Raw genomic sequence first — 10,510 nt, 5'->3', positions numbered from 1 at the left:
GTTTTTTTAATTTTTTTTAAATTTTATAATTTTTTTATTATAGGGGTAGTTTAGGAATAAATTAAAAAATTTTATTAAAAAGGACGATTTTAAATTTAAATACGACCTTAAGAATGATTTTAAATCAAAATATACACCAGGGACGGATTCGATTCCGACCCTCAACGTGAGGGACCAAAACAATACTTATCCCTTTAAATAACTTTTAAATTTTTATAATATTTAAACTTTAAATATTTTGCAATAATTTTCTCTTAGAATATTAAATTTTATTTTTTTTAACAACATATATATTTTCCTAAAACAAACGTGATACACTTTATATTATCTTATAATAAAGTATTTTTTGCAACAAGGTATTTTAATTATAGAAAAAATAATAATTAAGTCCTTAACCTTCTCAATCGCGGACATTTACGACCTCGAAAATTTGAAAATACATTTAAATTTTTGACCTTTTCAAAATCTGAATATATTGATCCCTCATGTTCACTTGGGTCTGTCAGACCCATCGAAAAAATCAAACGTGACTCTGTTGTATTGACTTAGTTGATACAGATGCATACGTGAGAATTATTATTTCGTCAAAACTAAAACATTTTAAATTTATAGAAATTTAATTAGAAATTTTAAAATTCCATGCATTTAAAAATCTTTGAAATTTAAAATATTTTATCCAATCTTAGAGTTCACTATATATTTTATTTTCTTAGCAAATTAAGAAAATTCACTAATTATATTCAACCATATTAAATGTAAAAATAGAAGTTAATCACAATAATTATATGTATACAATATATTAAAATATAAAATATATATTATAATTAAGTTAAATAATATATTTATTTTATATATTTTATATTAATAACTAATTTTGATATACATTTAACATGTTGTATTAGTTATTATAGGATAAATCATAAAAAATGCATTTGAATTATTTTGGCATTGACAAAAATACTTTCGAATTTTATTATTGACAAAAATGTCTTCAAATTATTTTAAATATGCGACAAAAAGACTTAATATTAAATTTATATTCACAAAAAATACTTTAGAAATTAAATTTTGATGCGATGTTTTGTAAGTATAATTAGAAGTATAAGAGATTTTTATTTTTAAAATTTAGTCATTTTTGCTAAGTATATATTTTTTAAAATTTTTTATCAACTAAAAATATTTTTAAAAAATAAAAAATTAAATTTTATCCGATTTTTTATGTATATTTATTAAATAATTATTTAAATATTTCTATAAAAGTTTATATCAAATTTTGTGTAGAGGTATGTTGCAAAAACAAAAGAATGAAAGATTAGTAGATTACACCAATGCTTGCAAAATAAATTCCCCATTTTTAACTCGTTGACGGGTCTCTCTCTTTCTCCACATAATCGCGTTGCTGCAAAGCATTCTTCTCTCTCTCTCTCTCTCTCTCTCTCTCTCTCTCTCTCTGAACGTTCTGTTTCCAGATCACTCAAGGCTCTCATTTCCCAACGGTATACCCTCTTGTCCTCTTCTCTTTATCTCTCTCTCACGCACACAAATACCAGTGTTTAGATCCGATTTGATTGTGTAAGAAATGTTGTGACAATCTTGAATTTTGTTCGTTGCCAACTTATTTGCATGTTTCGTGGATTTTTTAATTTTAGTTTTTCCACGTTGAGTTTGAGATCTAACTGAGTCCAATTGCATTGAATACGATTTAGGGGAAAAGATTGAACTGTGTGATAAAATACCTTTTTTCCTTAATTGTGTTTCTGAAAATCAAATTAAAAAGTTTCATATTTTGGGTCTTGATTTGTTTCTTTCTTGTGTGTTTCGTTCTATCCACAGGTTGAAGGAGAAATGGGGCTGACATTCACAAAGCTTTTCAGTAGGCTCTTTGCCAAGAAGGAAATGAGGATTCTCATGGTGGGTCTTGATGCTGCTGGTAAGACCACTATCCTCTACAAGCTCAAGCTTGGAGAGATCGTCACTACAATTCCCACTATTGGTAAGTTTTTGAGGCTATGATTCACGCTTATTCTTGCTAGATAGCCATATATCAATAGTTTCCCTTTCAGCATTGGAAATAATGTGAAGGCATTAATATTTGTTACTTAACATCTTATGTGGTTAGAATGTGTCTTTGATCATTTAGGATCTAACTTTATTAGACTTGTTTGTGTTCTGATATATTATTTGAAACAAACATATTGCTAAATCTGTAAACAAACATTTCAAAGGGAAACATCGAGATCCAAAAATACCATGTTGCATATATGAATTGCTTGCAACATAGTACATTATATTTGCTGTGAGATCATGGATTTAAAGCAATATGACCACCATATGTTCTTGAGAAACTATGTTATTACTTTTAAACAATAAATAAATAATGCATAACTGTGTGGCTGTGTGGCATATTTTTTGTTTCTTGTTTCATGCGCTTATTCATTAATTTTTTCAGGGTTCAATGTGGAGACTGTTGAATACAAGAACATTAGCTTCACTGTTTGGGATGTTGGTGGCCAGGACAAGGCATGACGATTGATTCTTATGCATTCTTGAAAAAATTACACTCAAGATATTCAATGCATTGCATAGCAATTTACATAACTTGGCAAAGTTGTTTGGTGCCTGGTTGCTGAATACTTATGTTCTCTGTTGCAGATCCGTCCATTGTGGAGGCACTATTTCCAGAACACCCAGGGTCTTATATTTGTTGTGGACAGCAATGACAGGGACAGAGTTGTTGAGGCCAGAGATGAGTTACATCGGATGTTGAATGAGGTACTTTAGCTAGTTTGCTATTTCCTGTTATTCCATGCTGCCTTATTCATATTTGTTAATGGGTTATACTAATCCCACTTTTAGAGTTGATTTGTTCTGATTCATGATTGACTGAGTATATTGGGTATGGGAACACGTTGAGACCAAAAGGAAGGACCTGTAAATTTGTAAAGTTAGAAAGGTTTTAGAATAACAATATAATGTTGACCATTGAAGATTCTTCAGGGAAAGTCCCAGAATTTTCAGAGATTCTTTGATGTCAACATGTCAATAATTTGTGACCATTAATCTTGTAGAGTAGATACTCATTCTTTTTGATAGGCATAATCTATTCGGGAAGAGTAAATCTTTATTGAACAAATGATTGATTTGTGATCATTCTTGTGTGATGTCACTATAGCATATAGTTTGGAAGTTGAATAGCTAGTTCTTTCATGTGAATTGCTTTTGATTGATTGCCCTATATATGTTGATATCTACTAGTGTCATGACAAGGATCCTTAGTCCCATTCTTTTTGCTTTTTCTGTTTAGGTATTCAATTTTTCTTTTTAAATCATGTTTTCAGGATGAACTGAGAGATGCTGTATTGCTTGTGTTTGCCAACAAACAAGATCTTCCTAATGCAATGAATGCTGCTGAGATTACTGACAAGCTGGGACTCCACTCTCTCAGACAACGCCACTGGTATATATTTTGACAAGGAAGCATTTGTTTCCTCCCCCGCCCAACAAGTTTGGCCTTTGTTTTTCCCTCCCAGTTTTAGGTAGCTATGCCAGTTTGATCCAACATGCTCTTTGGGTTCTTCCAGGTACATCCAGAGCACTTGTGCAACATCTGGGGAAGGCCTTTATGAAGGTTTGGACTGGCTTTCGAACAACATTGCCAATAAGGTAGTTGTTAGTTTATGGAAAAGTGCATTCATGCATATTGATGTTTAAACCTTTATTATTATTATTATTTGGAATGGGAAAAACATAGCACTATTCAGAGTTGGAATTAAAAAAAAAAATAGTTGGAATTTTTTGGAAACCACCTAGATTTGTGTTCATGTAATGTGTTTTTGGACTTGGTGGCGAAAATTGTGTTAGGAATTTGTTTCATGGATGTGTAATACTTGTGAGCAATGTTGGGCATTGTTGCAATGTTCATAACTGTAATGGAGACACTAATTCAATGTGCCACCCCGTTTTGATTTATTCAGTCTTTATCTTGCTCGTATATGTAGTTTCTTTCAGTTCGTGCATTCTAGTATGCGTATCCCTAGTAGTTGGGGCTGCTATATTTGGTCCAAAGATGCATTTGTCGTCATATTTTAGAACATTTTTTAGTTTCTTTTTCATTTGTCAGAAAATTATTTTGAGAAAGTAAAGACTTTTCTCGGGAAAATTATATAGAGTAAATGCCTGATTTCTGGTTTTTTTTCTTCAGGAATAAAGTTTTTCCTAATTATTTGAAAATAAAAAATATTATTGATACACTAAAATTAGCTATTATGTTTTTGTATATAAATATAGAGTATTTATTCATTTTGGTCTTTAAAGAATTTTGGACTAGATATTTTAGTCTCCAACTAAAATTAATTACTTGATTGGTCTTTAACAATTAATTCCGTTAGTTACTTAGATTTTTTTGTACCGTCAATTCTAATGGAGGACAAAATAGTTTTTGGCAATTTTAACGGGGGACAAAATGGTCCCTAACCCCTCTATTCGAAAACGACATTGTTCTCTTCCAATTTCTATCATATCTCGCATAATTCTAACAGTCTAACACTGCAATTTCAAGCTACACAATGCATATTCTGCAATTTCAATGTTCACAAGAAAAATCCGCAACTTGTTCTCAACTAATTCATACTCAGGAAACTAATGACTATGTCTCTCAAGTACTTATTGTCTTCGATGGATCCCATGAATCTACACAACAAGTCCAATCTATTAAGATCCATCATCGTTATTGCCATCTCCCTCCCCCTCTGTCCGATCATCTCCATGGCCACATTGTCCACTAATCCGATTGCATCCTTCAGCTTCTTCTTCGAACAAATATTTAGTAATCGCTTCAGTTTTCATATGAGCGGCGACGATGACATTGCTCGCTGTACTGATAGCTTGAATGCGAGGTCGAAACTGTCTGCCAGCTTGGACTTCAGGAGAGAAGGAATGAAGCACTCGAAGTCCATTCCAAATGAGAATTTGCATATGATGCCGAAAAAGAATCTTCTCATGACGTATTGCTTTCCGAAGAATGGAAAAAGGTGTGTCCTTAGAGTAGTTGTGAAACTTGATCTTGAGAATGTGGTGGACATTGTCGGAGTTGGAGGTGATGCTGTTATCAAAGACGTAGAGATGGATGCTTTTGGTGGGTGAAGTGTGAAGGAGGTGGGTGTACCAGTCACAGAATTTTGAAAAGTGTGTGATCCATGACATGTTGAGGTAGGTGCGATACGCGTGACAGTTACACCATGATCTTGGAGCTGAAGAAAAGGAAGGAGAAGATGGAGAAGAAGACTGTGAAGGTGAAGGAGGAGAATATGAATACTAAAGTTATGCAAGATACGATGGAAATTGGAGGAGAACGACGTTGTTTCTGAACAAAGGGGGCAGAAACGATTATCCCCCGTTAGAGTTGTCAATGATCATTTTGTCTTCTATTAGAATTGACAGAACAAAAGACTCAAATGATTAACGGAATTAATTGTTAGAGATCAATCGAATAATTAATTTTAGTTGAAAACTAAAGTGTTTGATCCAAAATTTTGTGAGAACCAAAATGGATAAATAGTAAATACTATTAAATATATGTTTTGTTTTAATATTTTTTAATGTGTATTTTGTATTTTGTATTTTGAAGTATATTTTATACTAGTAGTTAATTTTGGTGAACAGGTAACATAGTTACTTGAAAATCTCAAATCGGCCAAGAAGGCCACAACCATTAAAGGAGTGAATCAATTTATTCGAAGATTCTATCTTCGTTTTAAGCTTTTCAACATGTATATTAAATCTGTTATGAATTTGTGTTCAGCAGTACCTTCTGTTTTATCTTCTATTCAATCGAAAAATAGAAAAACCGTACTCTAATTGTCCCGTTGATGAAACTTCTGGTACACATTTCTAAGTTACAACCTCAGAACAATTGCAAGTCCAAATCATCTTCACCTTCTTCCATGTCGTTTTCTTCAAACTCCAATTCCTGCGCACGATCATCCACAAAAAGGGAGGGTGCAACTTTGTTTTTGTGGGGCTTCTTGTCGTTCATCTCTATAACTGAAACTATCCTCTCTCTAATACAATTCTCCATATTTTCAGTTCCAACTACTTGTGACTGTAATCCAAGCAGAGAAAAGCATTCTTCCTGGAAATTTAAGTCACTAGAAGACAAGATCAGCCCAGCAATTGTTTTTGCAAGATCCGGGGCATAACTTCGAACCTGAAAGTGAAAGAAGCAACTTCTTATTAAGGTCATAAAGCTGACCAAATGTAATGTAAGGCCACATTGCAAACTAGTCGCCAATACTCAAAGATAGTTCAGATTACGACTGAGATGGTGAATTTCATATTAACAATGGCATAATGTAAGATCGAAAATTAGCAGAGCAGAATATCTCCAATTGGCATATGTTATGAAAAGCCTTAGATTGATCCCAGAGAGAAATGCCAAGCAAGAGAGAGGGATTGTTTTCTCTATTTTAATTTTCTTTTATAGAGTGGATGAGTGATTGACCAATTAAAAAGTTATCACAACCACCTCTTATACTTACATAACTGATTGTACAACAGAGAGAAAGCAAGTCAACACAAGGTCATAAAAGAACTCACCTGAACTGCATGTGAACTTAAAAGAACTCCTGCATGCTTCTCCTTCAAGTCATCGAGGGAAAGTTTAACAGCTCTTTTAACAAGATTTCTCTCAGTTTGAGTAATCTTTCTTGGTCCCGGTATCACAGTCTTAACAATACGTCAAGGAAGCATATCACCAGAAATGGAACAGATAAGCATTTTAACACATCACATGAAAATCTTTAGAATTGTGTTCATATTGGGAAATACGTAGGGCTAGCATATTTTCTTACCAGGGAAGAAAAAGTGCAATTTTAACAGAGGCATAGAATTGCCTGTTTCTATGAACTAAATTTGGCTAACATAAAAGAATCAAATATTGTCCAAGATAAGAAATGTTTCTGTATCTAAACTGTATCAGATAAAGCCAAAAAAAAATATCATTTTAATGATGGATATTGTTTATTGTACGAGTGAAGCACAATATCAACGTGAGTATCTCTAGTCAAGTTTTCCCATTCTAGTAAAGCAAGACGATCTTGCTGCACTATCCCCCCTAGTTTCAAACCATAGCTTTTCCAGTCAATGCCTTTCAATGCCTTCATAAGTGACTTAGAGACTGTACCAGGGGAAAAGTCTTTGAAATAGAAAACCTGATATTAAACATTGTTATCAACTTATCATCCATTTTAAACAGAAAAGAAGCGTGTTATCGTGCAAACTAATTACCAGATAAAGAAAATCTAAGATATAAATGAACTAAAACAAAATCCAAGAGACTTGTTGAGAAACCTCTGTTTTATCTCCATACTTCCTGAAGCACTCAGTGTTGTCTACTGGCATGTTACTTATTATTATGACTGCCTCCATCACCAGTTCATTATGCTGATGGTTTTCAATGCTGCAAGCTACTCCACTCCCAACTTTGAGCTGCTCCCTAATAAAGTTTCGAGTAGATAATTCAAAAACATATTAATACTATGGCTCAAGACTCTAGAGGCTCTTTATTATATAAGCATAGAGTATGCTTAAAGAAAGTAAACAAAACACGATAAAAAATTTCTTGCTCTCACTTCTATATGCAAAACAACTTTCCTACAGAATTTGACGGATCCAGTCCAATAAAACAGCAACATGTTATATTTAACGTACACATCAATGTCTTATGGATCACATGTAATAGAGAACATTTTGGATTCATTAAGTAACAGATTATGACACCGTATAAAGAATTGACAAGTACGCAGATGTACATACATATCCCATCAACAAATTTTCAAATTCGAAGTATCGCAAGCAGAGCAGAAGTATCTTTGTTAAGTGACTAAGAGAGGAAAGTGAAAGTCTAATATTTACTCAATCTATATAAGAAAATGAAATTATATAATTCTAAATGAAAAACAGGGATCTGAATTGATATTATGAATTTACCAATTTGGAAAGCAATAGTGGCACTTGTTACTTAAGGTATTTCCATGCCTTAGTACATAATCTTCAAGGCCTGACTTAAGAAGATCAAGATTTGAAGCTGGGATTGGTAATTCCTTGTCCCCATTTGCAAGAAACACCTTTTCATATCTTGATCCAGGTACATCACAATCTTCTGCCACCAAATGAGTTGCAACGTTCTGGACGAGAAATCAAAGTGAATAACAAAAACATTGCCACCAAAAGCTTGATAAAGATTCTGCATTAAATTTCCATAACTGCTTGAAGTGTAGTTTGGAAATTTAATTTGGTGGATTTGTTTTCTTTGCTGCTGATCACAAATGAGGTAGGGGAAAAATGATGTCCGATAGCAGCACCCACTCACAGGAAGTTCTAGTTATTTGAAAGAATATTGGAACATTTGAGAATACCATAAATATGGCAGTTTAACTTACAGGAATACTTAAAATCATCATCTGCAAAAAATCAACAAGTAAATAAATAATTAGCAAAAATATGAGGAATTCCAAAATACAGCAGCACGCGAAGCAGGGACAAAAAAATCCTCCGTGCAAATTTACTTCAATTTTTGTATGCAGTGAAGAGAAAAACAGGGGTAGCAAACTAATATTTAGTGAAGCTATCTTAAAACCTCAACCTCTTAATTGAGTATGGGGAGACTATGCCATTTGAGCTATTACTCATTGGCTATCTTCGTAACTATATTTAGCAAATTCATATTCTTGGATTTCTTAACTAGCAATATTTGATACCAAATTGCTTTAGATAATACCCAGTGGAGAATGGCAAAATATACCCAATACAGCCTCATTGGCTTAACTACTTAAGTGGTCAGTTGCCCTCGAATACAGTAATACTTAATTTGTTATACCACAGACCAATATTGGTTTAAATCAATGAATGTAACTAACTTTAACCATTGGAGTTTAGTTAACTTCTACCAATATACTCCCAATTCCATAAAAAATTTGTCCCAAAAGTCTTGTTCTTGGTTCACGCTTCAAATTTTGCATAAAGAAAAGTGTATCAATTGTTATTGTGCTAGGACTATCTACATATGTGTAGCAAAACATAAAAGTTGATCAAACATGTTCAGATTGAAAATGTTATCTCACCAGAATTTGCATTCATCCCAAGTTTTTTATTAACATAGTGCATAAATTGATTAGATGAAATGGTGCAAAACATTACCTTCTCTAAAAACTGATGAATCTCAGCCACTAAGAGATCAATGCTAACAAAAGATGAAAGACATACTTCACTGCCACTGCAAAAAGGCCAAACACACAGTTATTGAAAAAGAAACTTAATAAGCAACTAATGAATTAGTATTAAATTAATGTATTCAAATGACTTTCGTACCTGAATCTTGCACCATTTTTTGTGTTTGAAGTTAGCCTAGTTATTTTGGAAGAATCACTTGCTTTCAAGTTTATCGTGTAGTTATGTATCTCAGTATCACTAATACCTACAATTTCCATAAACTACATTTAGATTCTGATAACAAATATATTAAACATGGTAACGCTATTAAATAATTGAAATCTATTTCAATGTTATGCCACGATGTAGAACAATTATACAGAATAGCACCCTATCCACATGGTTGATGAAAATTGAGGAGTTCATACGACAGATACCTAAGAGTAAAACAATTTTGCTTAGAGGCTTATACAAAAGGCTTACATATTACCTCTGACATTACGAGCACTTGAATAATGACGCAGATAAGAAAATAGCTATCGTTCCCAATTTTCGCTTGACGTGTATGCATATATTCAGTGAAATCGAAGCAAAACTAATCGTGAGAACTGAGAAGAACATTAAACTTACTCGTGGTTTTTATAGAAAGCATTCCATCTGTTTTACAAGCATCAAATATAAACATCTCATCAATAAAATATGAAAATTATGTAGATGTTTTTTCCTCTCTAAAATGAATAGTCCAATTGTTAAGTTACCCCAGTTGTCAGCATCATCGTTGGAAGAAAACCTCAAACCTTGAAATTCTTCTAAGCAGCTTCCATTTCCAGTATCAGAGACTACTCACAAAAATTCTAATATTATAAAATAATAAAGAGAGGAACAAAATTAGAAATTAAAAATCACGTTAATAGTAAAGGTTTGTGCTCGTTACTTGAGACTCGAAGAGAGGAAGACGAAGATCGAGCGAGAATCACCGAGAGTCTGCAAATCTGCTCAGACAATCGGCATCTCTGAAACGCTGAAGATATTAACTGAAATCGCATACTCACAAGTTATAATTAACAAAACGAATGGCATAATCTGAGAAGAAAACGAAACTCAGTCAAATTGTGCAGCCAAGAGAAAAATCAGAGAACACAAAAAAAAATCAACAATTCGCAGATAAGAGAAGAAAGCAAAGCTCACGTGTAAGCTTAAATTCTGAACCGAAGAGAACTCCATTCGGAATTACAACACACACACACAGTCACACACTCTCTCTATCTCTCTCTCTCTCTCTCTCTCTCTCTCTCTCTCTGAA

At 33.0% G+C, this 10,510-nt stretch overlaps 2 protein-coding genes across 4 annotated transcripts; one reads left to right on the top strand and one right to left on the bottom strand.

Moving 5' to 3' along the window:
• Positions 1-1,328: 1,328 nt before the first annotated feature.
• Positions 1,329-3,727, top strand: LOC107488780 (ADP-ribosylation factor 2). Its single transcript, XM_021142488.2, has 6 exons — positions 1,329-1,496; positions 1,834-1,993; positions 2,450-2,520; positions 2,653-2,772; positions 3,339-3,457; positions 3,582-3,727. The coding sequence occupies exons 2-6, from the start codon at positions 1,846-1,848 to the stop codon at positions 3,709-3,711; spliced, it is 588 nt and encodes a 195-aa protein (XP_020998147.2). The 5' UTR covers positions 1,329-1,496; positions 1,834-1,845; the 3' UTR covers positions 3,712-3,727.
• Positions 3,728-5,721: 1,994 nt separating this feature from the next.
• Positions 5,722-10,510, bottom strand: LOC107488779 (type 2 DNA topoisomerase 6 subunit B-like). 3 transcript variants are annotated; one of them, XM_052262055.1, is made up of 12 exons: positions 10,396-10,510; positions 10,142-10,290; positions 9,966-10,046; positions 9,838-9,864; positions 9,367-9,472; positions 9,196-9,271; positions 8,439-8,459; positions 7,987-8,183; positions 7,348-7,492; positions 7,016-7,208; positions 6,595-6,725; positions 5,722-6,205 (listed from the first exon to the last, which is right to left on the bottom strand). In XM_052262055.1, exons 2-12 carry the CDS (start codon positions 10,251-10,253, stop codon positions 5,903-5,905), a joined length of 1,392 nt encoding a protein of 463 aa, XP_052118015.1. In that variant the 5' UTR covers positions 10,254-10,290; positions 10,396-10,510; the 3' UTR covers positions 5,722-5,902. The 3 variants fall into 3 exon arrangements, with proteins under 3 accessions (XP_052118015.1, XP_052118014.1, XP_052118016.1); XM_052262054.1 differs by having other exon boundaries at positions 10,142-10,241; XM_052262056.1 differs by lacking the exon at positions 10,396-10,510 and having other exon boundaries at positions 9,966-10,061; positions 10,142-10,214.

Source organism: Arachis duranensis, chromosome 5, assembly GCF_000817695.3.
Source record: "Arachis duranensis cultivar V14167 chromosome 5, aradu.V14167.gnm2.J7QH, whole genome shotgun sequence".
Classification (NCBI taxonomy): domain Eukaryota; kingdom Viridiplantae; phylum Streptophyta; class Magnoliopsida; order Fabales; family Fabaceae; genus Arachis; species Arachis duranensis.
The sequence above is the reverse complement of the archived record's forward strand: the minus strand, read 5'-3'. Positions and strand labels throughout refer to the sequence as shown.

Coding starts and splice junctions, on each gene's coding strand:
- LOC107488779 (XM_052262054.1), bottom strand. CDS start 10,431: ATGGAGTTCTCTTCGGTTCAGAATTTAAGCTTACAC. Junction 9,473..9,837: donor GCTTTCTATAAAAACCACGA/GTAAGTTTAATG, acceptor TGGAAATTGTAG/GTATTAGTGATACTGAGATA. Junction 7,493..7,986: donor CACTATTGCTTTCCAAATTG/GTAAATTCATAA, acceptor AAACTTTATTAG/GGAGCAGCTCAAAGTTGGGA.
- LOC107488780 (XM_021142488.2), top strand. CDS start 1,846: ATGGGGCTGACATTCACAAAGCTTTTCAGTAGGCTCTTTGCCAAGAAG. Junction 1,994..2,449: donor CACTACAATTCCCACTATTG/GTAAGTTTTTGA, acceptor TAATTTTTTCAG/GGTTCAATGTGGAGACTGTT. Junction 3,458..3,581: donor TCTCTCAGACAACGCCACTG/GTATATATTTTG, acceptor GGGTTCTTCCAG/GTACATCCAGAGCACTTGTG.